The sequence below is a fragment of the Oryctolagus cuniculus genome, chromosome 12 (assembly GCF_051225735.1).
Source record: "Oryctolagus cuniculus isolate XC-2025 breed Fujian yellow rabbit chromosome 12, ASM5122573v1, whole genome shotgun sequence".
NCBI lineage: Eukaryota > Metazoa > Chordata > Mammalia > Lagomorpha > Leporidae > Oryctolagus > Oryctolagus cuniculus.
The window spans coordinates 81,542,526-81,560,983 of NC_142878.1; the positions used below are offsets into that span (position 1 = coordinate 81,542,526).

The 18,458-nt window shown below is 45.3% G+C and overlaps 1 protein-coding gene across 1 annotated transcript in view; it reads left to right on the forward strand.

The window, feature by feature from the left end:
- Positions 1-18,458, forward strand: part of LIPC (lipase C, hepatic type) — a 158,159-nt gene that overhangs the window by 111,520 nt on the left and 28,181 nt on the right. The window contains 1 exon segment of the mRNA NM_001082032.1: positions 17,287-17,474. Within this exon segment, the coding sequence (NP_001075501.1) occupies positions 17,287-17,474 (188 nt within the window).

Below are 18,458 nucleotides of genomic sequence, written 5' to 3' on the forward strand. Positions count from 1 at the left end.
CAAGGTGTGTGGTCAAATTTGTTCATGTTTATTAATCTAGCAGGTGAGACTTGTGTCTTGAGATTCTTTTAATTTATAGTTTTCATCTTAGGAGTGAGGTTGAGGATCTTTTCATGTGACTGGGCTGTTTGTATTCCCTTTTCTGTGCAATGTCTGTTCATGTCCTTGACCCATTTTTCTAGTTTGCTGGTCTTGTTCCACTTGATTTCTACAAATTCTTTAGCTATCAGGGAGATTAGCCCTTTACGCTAGAAGTTGCAATTATTTTTTTCTCACGTTATTATTCATCTTTTGATTTTTGGTTTTGGTGTTTTTTTATTTACTTATCAGCAAATGCAGAAGGGTTTTGTTTGCTTTAATGCAATTTAAACTTAACAGTCTTATAGCTTCTGAATTTTGAGTCACAGAGATCATTCCTCAAAAGGTTACAAAGGCATATACCCATAATTTTCCCAGGTATTTTATGGTTTCCACTGTTTTATTCACAAATTTGATCCATTTGGGATTTACCTGGTATAGGATATGAGGTATGGATTCAACTTATATCTTTCTCTCTTTTCCTAAGTCTCCCAATATTTTTTTTTTCAGTCCATCATTTCCTCACCTCAGTAATTGGAGATTCTCCTTTATTAAATACTAAATTCAAATATTAAGGTACTTCAAAAATTCAAGGAAATGGAATTAAAAGATAAACTTATTTTGATGCAAAAAAAATCTTGAAATACAAGCATATGAAGGGTCTTCAGAAAGCTCACAAAGGGACTGGCCTGTGGCATAGTGGGTAAAACCACCTCCTGCGATACCAGCATCCTCTATGGGCGCCAGTTCCTGTCTCAGCTGCTCCACTTCACATCCAACTCCCTATTAATGACCTGGGAAAAGTAGCAGAAAGATGCCCAAGTGTTTAGGCCCCTGCCATATATGTTGGAGACTCAAATGAAGCCCCTGCTCTTGGGTTTGCCAAAGCCCAGCGCTGGCTGTTGCGGCCATCTGCTGAGTGAACCAGTGGATGGACAATCTCTTTCTCTCTCTCTCTCTCTCTCTGTGTGTGTGTGTGTAACTCTTTCAAAATAAATATTTTTTTAAAAGTTCACAGAAAAGTACACTGTGAAAAAACTTTGCATGGATTTCAATTTTTTTGCACCAAAAAAAAGCCTATTTCCATTTTCCATCAATTTTTGCAGTACCTTATATATGTATTTTTGGTGTTCTAGGTTTCTATTTGCTTCTTTGGCATGCACTCCATGCCCAGTGTGCAGTTTGGATTACTGAATCTTTGTGCTGTTTCCATACCAAACAGGGTACATCTTCTCCATAGTCCTTGAAAGAAAGTGAAATGCTGTATTGAATGGCAAGCTCTGGACTAGACCTGTCATCAAGCTTCTTCCTGTTCTCACAACAGCCTGTGAGATGGACCTTTGTATTCCCAACTTAGGAGATGGAAATTGAGGCTCCCACACATTAAATGAGCTTCTAAGGTCACACAGATAATAAGTGCTAAACAATCAATGCAGATCTCTGGCTCTAAATCCAGCACTTTTCCACTATCCTGCCCTGCCATTGCTCCCCTAAGTGACCTGGAATGTGTTTGAAGCACATGTCCGTGGCTCAGAGGGGACAGGCAGCTGTCAGGCGGGCCTCCAGGCACAGGCAGTGAGGGGAGGGCACTGGACCAAAAGGCTATCTTAGGGGATGTGATGCACATGCCAGAAAAGCTTTACAGCTTCAGAACCCAGACATATGGAAAGGGAGGTAGGGAAATGGAATTCCAATCCAGGTTTCATATTCACTGAACCCCTCTTTACTTCTTCATTGGGAAATGAAACTGTAGGGGAGGGGACCAGCCATGCTGCAGACCTCATGATCAGGCAGGTCTCCAAGGAGACAAAAGGCACCAGGGGTCTTGGGAAAGCTGCAGGCCCAGGGTGCAGCCTGCAGCTCTGATTCAAGCTCTGGGGCCACACACGGGCTCATCCCCTCCCACATTTCATTGTCTGAGCTCCCATTTGTGCCAGGCTTGGCTAGAATCCCCAAGATGATCTGAAGAGCTGGTAGCACTACCCACCAATGGGGTTCTTCTGCCTGCCTTCCCACCAGCCACCCTTTGGGTGGGTAGCTGCTCTCCTACTCTCCAAACACCTCAACACTTACCAAACTGCATCAGCAGTGTCTCATTACTTGCCTCCACCAGAAGACCATGAACTTATTAAAAGCATAGTCTGGGGGCCGGCGCCATGGCTCACTTGGTTAATCCTCCGCCTGCGGAACCAGCATCCCATATGGGTGCCGGGTTCTAGTCCCGGGTGCTCCTCTTCCAGTCCAGCTCTCTGCTGTGGCCCGGGAAGGCAATGGAGGATGGCCCAAGTGCTTGGGTGCCTGCACCTACGTGGGAGACCAGGAGGAAGCACCTGGCTCCTGGCTTCAAATCGGCACAGCGCCGGCTGTAGCGGCCATTTGGGGGGTGAAGCAACGGAAGGAAGACTCTCTCTGTCTCTCTCTCACTATCTAACTCTGCCTGTCAAATTAAAAAAAAAAAAAAGCATAGTCTGTCTTAGCCACTGTTTTTTCACCATGTCGAGCACAGTCCCTGCTACATAGCAGGTGCTCAATAAACATTCGGTAGATGAATGAAAGAAGAAAAAAATGAATGGTATCCAGTGGGCCCTCAACCTCTGACAGCAGACCCCATAACCAGGGCATAAGGCCCTATCCAAGAAAGCCCTAGGAAGGTTCAGGGGCTAGGTTAGGCCCATTTTCTCATCAGGTGGTCCCCAGACCACTGAGCACATCCTGTATGCCTCAGCTCACACCCCCTACCCACAGTTTACTTTTGCCTTAAAGAGTAACCTTGGGGCTGGTTGGTCAGTTAATCTTAAAGCTTTTCCCTTGCTGCAAATGTTTATCTGTGCAAAGCATGATCAGGCCAGACCCCAGCTCAGCAGAGGGAAGCCCCTCTCCCCTGCAGAACTGAGCCAGGAAGTTCCAGGTCACCCGCTCTGCTTCCCACTCTTCATTGGGCCTGATGAGCTCTGGCTTCAAAAATAATTCTTGGTGGTAACTTTCACTGACTGAGATAGGAAGGTCTTAGAACTCGCATCTGTCAGAACCAGAGGGGCCTTGAAGCAACTCTTGGTTTTCCAGAGGCAGAAACAGGCCCAGGTGGTTTTGGAGAAAACTCAGGACTAGACTCCTGATCCAGCTGACTGAAGAGCTGAGGATGTTTCACTCCACCATCAGAGAGACTTCAGAGACGGTGGTCCAAGGCCCTCGCCGTCCAGATGAGCAAATAAGGGCCTAGAAAGTGCAACGACTTGCTCAAGGTCAGTGGGATGAGTTTAGGAACAACTAGGAGCACATGGACGTCTCCCAACGCACAATCCCACACATCCCACCAGTGCTGCCTGGGAGTGACTGAGCTCTGAAAGTCTCGAGCCACATTACCTGTCAAAGAACTGGCTCAGTCGCTTCCCTCTTGGGAAACACCTTCATGTGAGGCTTCAGCTTCCTCACTCTCTCCTATGTGGCCACACACACAATCCAACACAGTCACACTTTTCTACCATGACACAATGCCAACGGGACTAAGTTCAATAGAGCATGGTCAGTGAGCCTCCTGCAAGGTTCTGATGGTCTGTCTCAGTGGGTAACTTAATCTCCCAAATTGAAAAGGAGCCACCTTCAGCTTCAAATGGTATTGGGTTGTGCTTAGCACACAGACTCAAGGACTGGGTTTCCTGGGTTCAAACCCTGCCTCTGCCCCGCCCCCATTCCCCAGCCCCAGGCATTGAACCCCTCTAAGGGTCAGTGAAGTGTCAGCAGCTTCCTCTATAAAAAGACAATAAAATGAGCAGCTACCATCCAGCACTGTGAGGATCAAATGGGATGTCCATGCAAGTTGTTTAACTCCGTGCCTGGCACCTGCTAAGTGATCCAAAATTGTTAGCTACTGAGAAGTAATGGAGTGAGAAGTTGGAGTACCTCTGAGTCAAACTGGCTGGGCTTGAGGCCCAGCTCAACTACTTCCTGTGTGCCCTTGATCAAACTTCTCTGAGATCCAGTTTCCTTTTGGGCTAAGCACCTGTCTCATAGGGGAGTGGTGAGGACTGGATAAAAGAGAGTGTGCCGACTGACTAGCAAAAAGTAAATGAAAGCCAGACCAAGAGTACTTTCACTTGAATGGAGCCCTGATTCAGTCATTCTACCCACTCTCCAGCACCCCATCCTCACCTTTAATGAGGCTTCTTAGTGTCTGCATGGCGTTCTCTGGGTTGAGTGTGTGTGTGGCTTATACCCTGCGGGGCACTTATCTGTAAGATGACTTCAAGTGCTATGCCAGAAAAATGATCATCATTTAACCAAGTAATCCCACACCAGATAATTCATCCTAGTGGAAATCATTCTCTGAGAGGAGAAGTTCTTCCTATGAAGTTCACTGCCGCTTTGTTTATAAAGGTGAAATATTGGAAGCATACTGCCTGTCCCATGGTAGGGAAATAGAGAGATAAATCACATCACAACGCCTCAGTGGAATATTACTCAGCCTTTAAAAGTGATGAGCATGAACCCCGCAGGAACACAGAGAGGTGTTTATTATGTCATGTGAAAGCAAAAAACAGTTAGAGCCACACTGTTATGTGAAAAATATATTTGCTTCTGGATACGGAATAGAAATACAGAAAAATAAAGTCAGTCCATGAGGATGATGACACAGTGAGTACATTTTTTAAAACTGTGTTCTCTACTATTACTCTGTTTTGTGCAACATTGAAGTTTCTGAAAGAATATGGAGGAAATCCTGATGCTTGCCCAAAAAAAACAGCTTGATCAGTGCTTCTAGGCTGCTCCTGCAGAAGGCAGAGGGTGCTGCCACCAACCTCAGAGGCTGGCCCACACCTCAAACACAAGCCCACCACGCCCAGTGTCTGAAGCGACTGTGTGGCTGGCACTGCAGGCTTTTTAGCCGTCAGACCTGATGGAAAGTGGCTGGTACAGAAGCATCTTTGCACAAAGTCAGGGTGCAAGAACTTCGACTAAAGCTGTACAGAATTCTCTGCTAGTGCAGTGGGATGGGGCCTCAAAGCCACAGTTAAGCTGACAAACAAAATAAAGAAATGTGCTGCTTACTGCTCTATGTCAGTTCTGTAAGTTAAGATCTCATTCAGTGGTGAACTTGTCTTCTAACTGGCACTCTCTCTCCAAAACAATTAATTTAATTTAAAACCTGATTTTCAGCCTTTGCCAACTTTTGTCCTGTAAATACTTCCACAAATACTACCAACACTGAGTTACTAAATGTGGATATTTAGGAAAAGATGTGTACCCAGCACACCATTGGGAGTCACATAATATAAGGGTTTTGTCTAGAAAGCTCTCAAAAGTCTCTCCTAGCACTAAAATTCCAGGATGAGTCTGGGGTTAATAATGGTCAAAGTCATTTACTTTATCAAGTGTGGTCAGCTAATTTTATTGAAATCTGATTAGTGGAAATTTGGATACTCCTGCCCTGAAGAACATGCTTCCCACAAATGATCCAACCCCTTATCTATCAATAAATAACAGTTCAGGCTGAATCTATCTTTTCCTTTGAATAAATGGCCTTATGACCAAGAGCAAATCAGGTATTGTCCTTAAGGGTCACTGAGAAGAAATCCATAAATCTTATCTTCAAGTTGTTTTGAAACAACATATTTTAACCTATAACTCATGATAGTCTTGCAAGATAGGTGCTCCTGTTAGTCTTATTTTATAGTTTAGACACAGAGCAGTTAAGTAACTAGCCCAGGGCCATATCATCAATAAGTAGCAAAGCTGGGATTCCAGTCAGGCAATCTGGACCCAGAGCTCAGGTTCCTACCCTCTCCTCAGCACCACGTCCTGCTACGTGGAACAAGCCAAGCAGAGGGTATATGGGTCTATCTTGGCCTCTTCCTTCCATGGGGCTAGGTTGCAAAGGAGCTAGCCATCTTCTCTTCTTTCCTTACTTGAGTACAAGCACCAGATTCATTTCTGGCAGTGTGCTCTGTCCTTTTACAGGCACAAACACTGCCAAGACAAAAGCAGTACCTGTCCCCACCTGCCAAGATACCCAGTTTACTCATCTTCAACAGGTGGGTGGCTCTGGGCAGAGGCAGGATCCACTGTGCTCCTAGACCCTCTGACCGTGAGACCATCTGCCAATGACCCAAATGCCATAATTAGGGCTAACGTCCTCCTCCCAACCCCCAGCCCTCCTCCTATTCCTTGTAAGCCTGGTGTGGTAGTTGTGTAGGTCACACATGACACAGGGGATGGGGAATAAGGTTAAATGAAGTTCAAGGAGCTACACCATCAATATACATCCAAGAAGGGCCAGCTGACATGCTCTAAACCATGCATCAAATGAATAGCAAAATCAGAATAAGAGGTTCTCCTGACATTCAGGCCACTATCTTTCTGTACCCACCTTGCTGCTACTTGGGGACCCTTTCTTCACTGTGTAAAGTTCAGAGGGTTTCCACTCTGCACCTTCTAGTGGCTGGTACCTCCAAGTAGGGCCCCTGGAAACAGTCTTGAGCCACAGAAGACATGTCTGGGGTATCCTGGGGGAAATATCCCATAGCAATTGGGGTAACTAAAGTAAAAAACTGAAAGTCCCACAATACCTACCACTCAAACACCTGGCAGAACTTTTGTCAGGTAGGTTTTTTGCCCCTCCCCACCAGCAGTAACTTGGGAAAATTGTTAGCCAGTGAAAGAGCTGTGCTGCTATTATCCAACCACAGGCCACGGGAGAGCTTGACAGGAGCTGAACAATTACAGCTCCTTCATCTGCTCTTGGAATGAGAGGTCTTGGCTTAAAGTCAGGTTGCAAAGTAATGTTTTGTTTGGCAAATGAAATCAATTGTGTTCCCATTCAAAATTTTTATTTGGATGAATAATGACTAATTCCTGACTTTGAGCTTCATTGGACCTCATTCCTCATCCCCGTCTCAGTCATGAACTACACAGTTGCCAAGTGAGGCTTACTAGGAACAGAAGGAAGGATAGGGTAGAGAGCCCTAGACCTAATTATGGAGTTCGGATGCACAAGGCTACTGAATACTGAGCTTCTTTGCTTTATGCTGGCACAGTCTGCTTGGCCTAGTAACACTGATTCTCTCCAGGAGACTGGGAACACAGATTGGAGGTTTGGAGGTTTGATCGACATCATTTATTGATAAGAAAAATACTGTTGTTTGAAAGGCACAGAGGAGAACTAAAAGCTGAGTCTAACAATGCTGGGTGCCGCAACAATACAGGGTTGCCAAGTTCCTCTCATCGCTAACCCTCTCTGAAAGGATGACTTGGTTTCCCAAGGATAGCCCCTCCATCCCAGGCACCCCTGTCCATCTCTGGCCTAAAGGAGCCTAGGAGGGCCTTCCAGACATGCCCAGACTCCCCAAAAACTGCTTAATCCCTGACTCTTTGAGTTCCAAGTCAGTGCTGAAACCATCACTGGCAATTGACTCCAACACCAGAGGACTCAGGCAGCTTTGTCCTTCAGACATGAAAATTGGGAGCAACCAGGCCCAGCCCAGACCTGTCACAAGTAACAGACACAGAAAGGCAGCTGTGCCATCCACAATCCTGTCCTGGAGAAACCATGCTATTACTTGACTGCATGTCATTCTCCCGACAGTAAGTTCAAATGAACATCTATGTTATCATTATCATCATCAAAATATAGAATACTTCAATCCCTCCCAAAAATGTCCTTTTGCCCTTTCCTGGTCAATCTCTACTCATCCTCTAACCCCAGTAAACTACTGATCCGCTCTTGGCCATTTTAGTTTTGCCTTTTCCAGAATGTCATATAAACTGAATCACATAGTTGTAACCTTTTAAGTATGGCTTCCTTCACTCAGTGTAATGCATTTTAGATTCATCCTTGTTGTTTCTGGTATCAGTAATCTGTACTGTTTTTATTGCTGAGGAATATCCCACTTAGTGGTCATGGCACAGCTTGTCTATTCATTTATCAGTTGATAGATATCTGAGTTATCTCCAGTTGGAGCAATTATAAACAAAGCTGCTGTAAATATCTGCATCTTTGTGTGGACATATGTTTGAATTTCCCTTGGGTAAACTCCCAGGCTAGAATGGCTGGTTCCTATTGTTAAGTGCACATTTGCCTTTATAAAAAATATTTGGGGGGCCGGTGCTGTGGCTCACTTTGTTAATCCTCCGCCTGCGGTGCCAGCATCTCATATGGGCACCAGGTTCTAGTCCCAGTTGTTCCTCTTCCAGTCCAGCTCTCTGCTGTGGCCCTGGAAGGCAGTGAAGGATGGCCCAAGTGCTTGGGTGCCTGTACCCACGTGGGAGACCAGGAAAAGCGCCTGGCTCCTGGCTTCAGATCGGCGTAGCTTTGGCCGTAGTGGCCATTTGGGGGGTGAACCAATGGAAGGAAGACCTTTCTCTCTGTCTCTCTCTAACTGTCTAACTCTGTCAAATAAAAATTTTTAAAAAAAAGAAATATTCTATTTTTCAAAGAGCCTACAGCATTTTTCATTCCTACCAGCAATCTATGACGAGTTCTAGGTGCTCCACATCCTCACCAACACTTGACTTTGTCGGTCTTTTTCATTTTAGCCATTCTAGAGAAGGACCAACAGTATGCCATTGTGCTTTAAATTTTTATTTCCCTCTTGCCTAATAGGTTAACACATCATTTCATGTGTTAATGTATCATGTGTGCATCTTCTCCTGATGATGTCATCATTGAGTTCTTTGTATTCTTGAGTGCTATTTATATACTTTGATAAAATCCTTGGTCAGGTATATGCTTTCTGTTTATAGTCCGCTAGTCCAGCTTGGCTTTTTATATACTAATGAGATCATTCAAAGAGCAGGAACATTTGTAACATTTTTTTCTTTCATGATTTTTGTGTTTGGTGCCCTAAAAAGAACTTGGCCCTCCCCAATGCCACAGATTTTCCCCTGTTTTCTTCTAGAAGTTCTATCATTCTTTATTTTAAATTTAGGTCTGTGATCCATTTCAAGAGGATTTTCATCTCTCCAACAAATATTTTTCGGTCATAATACTGAGCATGTATAGAGCACATACTTCACCTGCTCCTGTTACAGCATCCCACATGAATATCAACTTGTCAGACACTCAGAACAATCCTGTGAGGAAGTGCCAAGGTTTGAATGTTCCCTGCAGAAGTCATATGGAAACCTCAATTGCTATTGCAAGGTTATTAAGAAGTGGGATCTTCAAGAGCCATGAGGGCTCTGCCCCTGTGAATGGATTAAAGCTGTTAGCATGGGAGTCAGTTCACTATCACAGAAGCAGAATCCTTGTAAAAGAATGCGGCTGGTCCATCCTTGTTGCTCCCACTTGCCTGTTCTCTCTTGCTTGCTCTCTCTTGCCGTCTCTCTCACCCTCTTTGCCTCTTCACTTTCTGCCACAGGATAACACAGAAAGAAGGCCCTCCTAGATACAACCACTCAATCTTGAGACTTCCAGCCTCCAGAACTACAAGGAAATAAATTCCTGTTCTTACAGCCACTCTGTGCTTCTCTGTCATAGTGGAGATGGAGAGTACTATTATTATCCATTGTACAGATGTTAAGAACATTGAGGTCCATAGAGGTTGAGTCACCCCAAGTTCACATAAGTGGTAACTGTTGGAGACGGGCCTCAAACCCAACAAGCATGGCTCCAAGGCTGAGTGTCTAACCCCTAAACTCTACAGCCCCTTGCTTTGCTAAGTAGTTCAATGTGAGCAAAACTTGATCCAAATCCTGCCCTAATGGAGCTTACTTCCTAATAGAGATTTCTGTAGTGAGCATTCTAATATAAAATTACAATGATGAGAACACCTAAGAAAGCAAATAATTAGGAGATATGACCAAGTTTTCCCTGAGGAAATGAAGATAGAGTTTAGAAGGAAGAGTGATATTAATTAGACAAATAAAAGAAGACAACACACATGTCAGGGCAAAGGAGCATGCAACAAAAGCCAAGGCAGGTAGCTACACTGCTGGGTTAGTTGTTGAAAATCTCCAGGGGGAGATTTTCAGCCACCACCTGAAGTGCTGGCATCCCATGTGAATGCCGGTTCGAGTCCCAGCATCCCATATGCACACTGATTCGAGTCCTGGCTGCTCCAATTCCGACCCAGCTATTTGCTAGGGCATGGGAAAGCAGTAGAAGATGGCCCTAGTCCTTGGGCCCCTGCACCCACATGGGAGACCCAGAAGAAGCTCCTGGCTCCTGGCTTCGGATCGGCACAGCTCCAGCCGTTGCAGCCGATTGGGGAGTGAACTAGTGGATGGAAGATCTCTCTCCTCTGTGTAACTATGACTTTCAAATAAATAAATATTAAAAAAGAAAAGAAAGAACAGAAAATCTCCAGGATGGTTTATCACCAATGGAGATCAATTTCTATCATCCTATCTCTCTACTAATTCATTGACTCTTACCCTTGAACTATAGAGACCAATTCATCCTAGTTTACCTGGAACTTCCATATGTTAGCATGAAAGATCAGCATCCCAGGAAACTCCTTAGCTTGGGACAGATGGTGACAGTTGATCACCCTACATCAAATCTGGAGCCACTTCAGGGAAATAAAGCCCTATTGTCCCTAGATGGTCCCAATACAAAAGGAAAGTGTTTCTGAATGGCATACTCATTCATACCACATTTCTTGGGGAAAAAATCTCATTCTGATTCTAGCTGGAGTTTCAGGGCAGCGCTGCTTAAGAGAAAGATTTCCAAGAGGAGAAAGAAACCAATAAACAAGCAAAACTTTTCTGACAGAAAACACAGCCTCTCATTACCGCTGTTCCTGAAATCCCCAAGGCTATAGGATGGCTAGCAAAATCATACCAAATGGACTAATCGAATACATCAGGAAAATAGCTTTCTTCCCACTCTTGACCTCATCTTATTTTATAGCAAAATGGTAAAAATATATGCATAAATAAGCAACAACAACAGCAAATATAGGTAAAACGGGGATTAAAAAGATGACAGCGGGGCCAGCGCTGTGGTGTGGCAGGTTAAAGCCCTGGCTGTAGCATCAGCATCCCATATGGAGGCCGGTTTGAGTCCCAGCTGCTCCTCTTCCAATCTAGCTCTCTGCTATGGCCTGGGAAAGCAGTGGAAGATGGTCCAAGTCCTTGGCCCCTGCACCTGTGTGGGAGACCCAGAAGGAGTTCCTGGCTCTTGGCTTTGGATCAGCGCAGCTCTGGCCATTGTGGCCTTTTGGGGAGTGAACCAGTGAAAGGAAGACCATCCTCTCTGTCTCTCCTTCTCAGTTGTCTGTAACTCTACCTCTCAAATAAATAAATAAAATCTTAAAAAAAAAAAAAAGATGACAGCAAAATAGCAGCTTCCAGAAGTTAACAAATTATCTTGGCGGCTCTAGAACCCACCACTGTTTTTTAAAAACAACTAGAGAATAAATCCACTCAAGACAAATTTAGTTCACAGCAATGTCTTAAGGACCAGAAAGTTACCACAGCTGACAGAGTACCTCATTCACTTCTTACATGACTGAGGTTCGAAATTATAGATGTCACAGGAGGTGGGAGATATTATAAAGATTCACAACTCTATTGTCCAAACTGAGAAACATGAGCAGAGGAATACTTTCAATGAGAGAGAGAGACAGGGCCAAGTCAGGACGAAATTCAAGGTGGCGAGGGGAGAAGTATCCTCCACCACGGCCTTGGGAAGAGTCTGCCCATCATCACACACAGCTCAGCCACAGCCAGAGCTGAATCAGTAAGGCCCAGCAGCGACTACGTTCTCATACAAATGTTTCCAGACTGATAGAATCCAAGCAATTCTGAAGTCCACATTGCCCATCTTCCAACATCAGCCTGACCATGGCAGCCAGGGACAGAACTGCAGCTACACTTATCTCATAATTGTTCCATCCTGAGCAGCCGACGTAGCCTGGGGAGTTTTCAGGGCCATTGTGAAATTCTGGTCCTAAAGAACCCCTGCCAGGCCTGGGGATATTTTCGGCACCAATCCAAAGCATTCACAAGTTAGTCAATTAGATAATGGACACAAAGATGTTTCACAAACAACTCCGTGATGGACAGAACACCTACGGCTCCTGGCTTATACACTCACATCATCGACCTCTGGCAACACTTGGTAAGCACTCCAAAAACACTGACCTGGGCAGACACCTCTAATCCAGACTTCCTGGCCACAAAGCCAAGGCTGACCCCACTCAGGGTCCCCTACTGAGGAATCCTTGGTGCTCTCCTGTGCTGGGTGGCCCAGCTCTGTTGCCTATAGTCACCTACCTGGTGGGTGTCCTTACTCAGAGAAAAATGAAATAATTTGTTCTTGGATGAAATATTAGGAGCCCTCAAACCTGGAGGCTCCCTTAGGAATAGAGAAATCACTTGCTTCAAGGAAGCTAATATTAGAAATGCAATGGCTGGGGCCAGCCTCTCTCTGATTAATTTTGAGGATAGTTGTGCTTGCCCAGAACTTGCTGTCTATCTGGGGTGACCCCAAGCCTCCCCAACCCATCCACTTCTTGTCTGGGTTCCAGGGGATGATTCCTTTGAAGGATGTGACTGCTCACCTGCGTTCATATTCCCTTCTCAAAACCCCAGACTCTCATCACTGGTGCACCTTTATCACTCCCGAAGACATGAGAAACTGACAATTTCAGAAGATCTTCTTGGAGCAGGTGCTGCTCTTATCTCATGCAATATGGAAGCAATTTCTTTGCTCATAACTGAATCATGTGTTTCCCTCACAGCTTATCAGAGAGTTGCTGAGAGGTTTAAATGAGTCAATATAAATAAGATTGTTACAAAGGGGCTGGGCACAAAGAAAGCACTCAATAAATAATAGCTTAAAAAGGCCTGAAAACCAATTTGGTTATATGTATTTATATACAGAGATACGACTAAGGCCATACCTCAGGAATAAATGATTCTACTTCTAGGAACTTATAATAAGGAAATCATCATAGATACAGACAAAAACTTATGGATAAAAATGGTTACAATGGGACTGCTCATAATACACCTAAAAAAAAAAAAAAAAGAAACCTGTAACCAACCAAAATTTCCAACAATAAAGGAACAAAGACATTATGTTATTTTTTAAAAGCATATTTTTGAAAAATTTTTGATTCTAGAATAAAACTATCATGATATAAAAAGAGGGATATAAAATCATTCATAGAATATGATCTCAATTATAAATACTCCAAATATAAATTTATGGGACAAATATCTCCATAAGGAAATATTGGAAGGAAATACTCCAAATTGAGCATTTTTTCCCAGTAATAAGATTCCTTATTCATTCAGTATTTTCTAAACTGACTATGTGCAATGAGCATGTATTAACTCTACAAACAAAAATAAATTATAAAATAGTTAAGAGTCTATTGCAATATCACAATTAAATAAAAAAGATGAGATGCTGGACTGGGCCACTGGCAGAGACAGCGAAGCATTCTGATATGGTGGCTCAACAGCAAGAGAGGGCATAAGCACCAAACTTTCTAGCTAAAGCAACAGCAAGGATGAGCAATGGTGTTACAAACCACAACAGGATATGTGGCAGGAAGGGTGGGGTGGGCTAGGGACTCCTAAAAGACAGAGGTCAGGCCCTATCTGCCTCTAAAAAGTATCTGGCCAGTACCTGGGACACAATAGATACTTAGTGTTTCCTGAAATGATGAATGAATGAATGAGCAAGCATATACCTATAAATGAGGGTAGGTCAAAAAGCTCATATGAAAATGAAACTACAAGGCTGGCATTGTAACGTAGTGGGTAAAGCGGCCGCCTGTTATGCCAGTATCCCATATGGGCACCAGGTTGAGTCTTGGCTGCGCTATTTCTGATCCAGTTCCCTGCTAATGCACCTGGAAAAGCAGCAGAGATTGGCCAAATGCTTGGGCCCCTGCAACCACATGGGAGACCTGGAAGAAGCTCCTGGCTTCAACGTGGCCCAGCCCCAACCATTGTGGTTATTTGGGGAGTGAACCAGTGGATGGAAGATCTCTGTCTCTCCCTCTCTCTCTGTAACTCTGCCTTTCAAAGAAATAAATAAATCTCTATCTAAAAAAAAAAAAAAAGGAAATTACAAGCTAAGTTTATTTTGGTACAAAAATTTTTGAAATCCATGCATACAAAGGAGAGTTTTCAAAAAGTTCACAGGGAGCATACATTTAGCCTAGCAGTTAAGACAACTGTGTCCTATATCAGACTGTCAGGGTTCCATTTCACAGCTCCTGACTGTAGCCTCCCACCAATGCAGACCCTGGGACGCAATGGTTGCCTGTAGTTGGGTTCCCGTCACCCACATGGGAGACCTACATTGCATCACTGGTGCCCAGCTCTGGCCCTGGTCTAGCCTTGGCCACTGCATGTGGGGACTATACCAGTAGATGGAAGTTCTGTCCCTCTGTGTGTGTTTGTATGTCTAGTATGTGTCTGCCTCAAACAAAACATAGTAAGTGAATTTTTCAGGAAGTGTGTATAATGATAAAGCAATGCATAAATTTCAATTTTGATGCACCAAAATAAGATTTATCTTTCATCGCTCATATGCGTGTTAAAGAGAGCCTCCAAGAGGGAGGAAGGAGGAAGGGGAGAGAGAGCCCCTTCCAATCCTGTTGGTGCTGGCTTTTCCATCTGACAACTCTTTCCTACGGTCTTGTCTGAACAGCCTGGAGGCCCCAGGCACCTGACTGGACTTATTCTTGCACCTAAATCCAGAATAAATATACTCAGGAGAGAACAGGTCCTGTGACAGCAATGGGGGAGGGTGTAAATTTCCACACAAAGAAGAAATTTTGCAGATCAAAAATGCAAGATGTTGGACGCTCTAATCAGGGCTTATTTTCCCAACACACCCTTATAGAGGTGCTAATTATGTGCCAGGCATTGTTCTGTGCTCGGTGCAAATATTCAGTCCTCATAAGAACCTCATGGGATGGGTGCTATTTTTATTGCCATTTTATTTTCATACGATCCTCTCAGCATTCAGTGTAGCTACCTGGAAATGAAGAAAGATGTAGTTCTTCAGTCACTAAGGAAAATTAGCGACCTTAGGCACCAGGTGTAAACGGCAGCCTCAGAGAACACTGCTCTGCTCGCTCTGCATTTCCTGAGCACCTACCACGTGCCCCCTGCTGCCCCTGCCCTCAGCGATCACACAACCGGATGGAGACCCATACCTGAACGACTAAATGACCGGGTGACAAGACAAGTTTGCTAGAATCAGAGTCAAGCACAGTTTTGACAGCAAGAGGACGTCCTTATCTCTGGCTGGATAAGAAGGCTTCCTAGAGGGCATGAGGTCTCAGTTCCACCTTATTGGGTAGGGTGGAGTTCATGGTGGAGCAGCAGGACGGAGGGGGTAGCAAAATGGCCATTTGGGGAGCCATTGGTAGCTAGGGAGTGCAGAGCAGGAGAAGGTAAGGGATTATCACTCAGGTGGTGGCTTGGCTACAATACTAAGAACCTCACAGCCATCAAAGAGACTAGTCATTGCTGTTCCAGAAGGACCCCTGGAGCAGCTGTGTGCGGGAAGGAGGCTGTTGGAAGAAACCTGGGAAGAAGCTCTGATTGGAGTGGGCTGGGGTGGACATGCAGGTGACAGCCCAGCGTCTGACACGGCCAGGAGAGCAGCACTTCCATGCACGAGGCAGCCAGTGAGGGGTACAAACTTGCAGGAGGAGAGGACAAACTTACACGGTCTACACACTTAGGAAAGCCCTGCTGCACAGTAGAAATTCTCTTCATTGTCTCAAAACAGTTCCTCAGATTCGTGCTCATATTGCCTTTTAATAAATATGATGCATTTCATTGTGTCATTGCAGTGAAATCACTGCCCTTTGCTGCACATTAATAACCTTTTGAATTATAACCTTTGGGCAGGAAAATGGGTTTCATTCATCTCCCCTTGCACTTTGTAGATTCATCATCTCTCAATCCTGCTGTCCCCTGAAACCAACAGCCCAAGACTTACTGTTAGAGAAGTCTGAATGGTTTGGTGCTCAACAAGAATGATCAAGGCCCTCAGTCACTGGGCTGGACTGACTACAAATGTCAGTGTGGCCTTATGTCTGCCCCTCAGCCATGGGGGATCTCCCCTCTACTGGAAGGGAGGGTCAGAGCTTGCTCCCCCAGCCCTTGGCCTGATCCCTAAACCCGGCAGAAAGATGGCACCCATCTCGAGGTGCCACCCCATGGAAACTGGGTGCCTCCTTTGAGCCAAGACCTACCCCTTTGGTGTGGCTTTTGGCCCTGGCAGCTGTTGGGCTGCCTTGCAGAGATGGATAACAACCCAATTCCTCTTTGAAGTGGCCGTGGTCAGGGTGACACTCCCCCACAAAGAGCAGCTGTAAGGCCGGACAGCAAAACAACATGGTAAAATCTAAACAGCAGTCTCCTCTTCCACCCTCCACCGTCTTGAAAGAATCAGAGGACACTCATCCACCCTTTTCTGCTGAAAACCTCTTGACCAGTGGCCCGTCACCTACAGCATCAAGTCCAGACTCTTCAGTATACAGGGCCCTTAATGCAGGTGCCTGCCCAGCCTTGTCTCCTACCTCCTAAGACATAAGCTTTCACACCTCTGCACCTGTCTACATGTTGTTCCCTCAGTTCAAACAGCCCCACTCCTAAGTGCAGGTGCACACACACAGCAGACAAACATACACGCAAGCCTCCATCATCCTTTAAGGCAAAGATCAGCATCACTTTCCCTGAACAGCCCTCCGAGTGGAGTGCCCCCACCCCGACCAAGCAGAATCCAGCACCCCTCTGTGATCTCCCCAACCCACACCTTGCCCAGGCAAGGCGTGCATGACAGAATGTGTCTGCAAGTGGGCACAGGTTGAATCACACGAGTTAACAACATGGCAGCACCTAAGGAAGATGTTCTATTCACTGTTTCCCCAGCACAGGCAGTCAGAAACACCTGGGCTCAAATACTGACTCTACCGCCTATCACAGTATGATTAGGGAAAGGGACCTACCCTCTCGCAGCCTCCAAAATCATGTCTCCTACGATCCTCACCCCAGCTTTGCTCCAGTGTCTCACTTGCTGGCCTGGGGATGGCAGGAGGGAGGGAAAAAGGACATGATCTACTTGGCCTCTGTGCCGTGTCCTCCCAGGTCACCCTCCGTCGCCAGGCCATTCCACCAGAAATGCTCCTCAGGGCTCCCAGAGTCCCAGCTGATGCTGCCTTGGGGCACTCCAGGCCTGGCAGAGGCGGAAGAGGGGCCAGGCTAAGCGCCATTTCCCATCTTCTATTCCAGAGCCATTCGGAAGAAGAGCTCAAGTTACAGCAACAAAGAAAACACTGCTGGAGACAGAAACCAGGTTCCTGCTCTTCAAAGACAAAACCAATAAGGGCTGTCAGATTCGGCTCCATCACGCAGACACGCTTCAGGAGTGCGGCTTCAACTCGTCGCTGCCTTTGGTGATGATTGTCCACGGGTGGTCGGTAGGCAGTGCTGACTTGCCCTTTTCCTCTCTGCTTTCACCGTTTCTTTTTTTTTTTTTTCATCTTCTTCTTCCTAGTGTACACAATCTTAATAAAAAGATAGGGAGTGGATGATAACAATGCCACACATAATGTTTCTAAAGTACATTCGTGCTTTCCAAGTGCCTCCCCACACATTATCTCAGTGGTTATCTCAAGTCCATGGGTATGCAGGGCAGGGAAAAATAATCATCGCCATGTTTCTGATAAAATGTGGCTCAAAGAGGGTTCACAGCTCATTCGGCCCCATAGGGGACTGCAGTCCCAGCAGGAAGGAGGCACCTGCCTGAATCCGTGTGTGTCACAAGAGGAGATAGGAAGCCAGAAGACATGGGCTTCCCGTGAAATGCTGTATTAGGAGGGATTAAATTCAGCTGCAAACAAAAGAGAGACCCAAATTAGTGATGGTCCAAATAAAACAGAACTTCGTTTCCATTTCACACAATGGTCCAGGAATCCATCATCCCACACTGGCCAGACAGCGGATCAGGGAAGTCCTCGAGGCCCCGGCTCCTCTAGCTCAGTGCTCTCCCATCCTGAGTAGGGCCCTCATTCTTACAGGCTAAGATGGTAGCTAAAGCGCCAGCCATCCCATATTTATTCTAGGCAATGCAATGTAATAAAGGACATTCACAAAAGGGCCAAAAAGCAAGGTTTAAAAAAAAGACAGCTTTATTGAAATGCAACTCATATAGCACACAATTCACTTAGTTACAGTGTACAATTCAATGGCTTGTGGTCTAAAAGTGTTCTTTAGATTAGCTTCCCAGAGCATTTGTGAAAGAATTGCTTCCTATTACCTCCACTGACCATGCGTAAGTGGAAAGGTGGCTAGGCAGTGTGGCCTCTTAAAGAAAGTGTAGCCTTTTGGGGATGCTCCCAGTTCCATTACTGTGGAAGGAGAGGAAGGATCCTGTGGGCACTGAGTGAAGTCTGACTATGCAA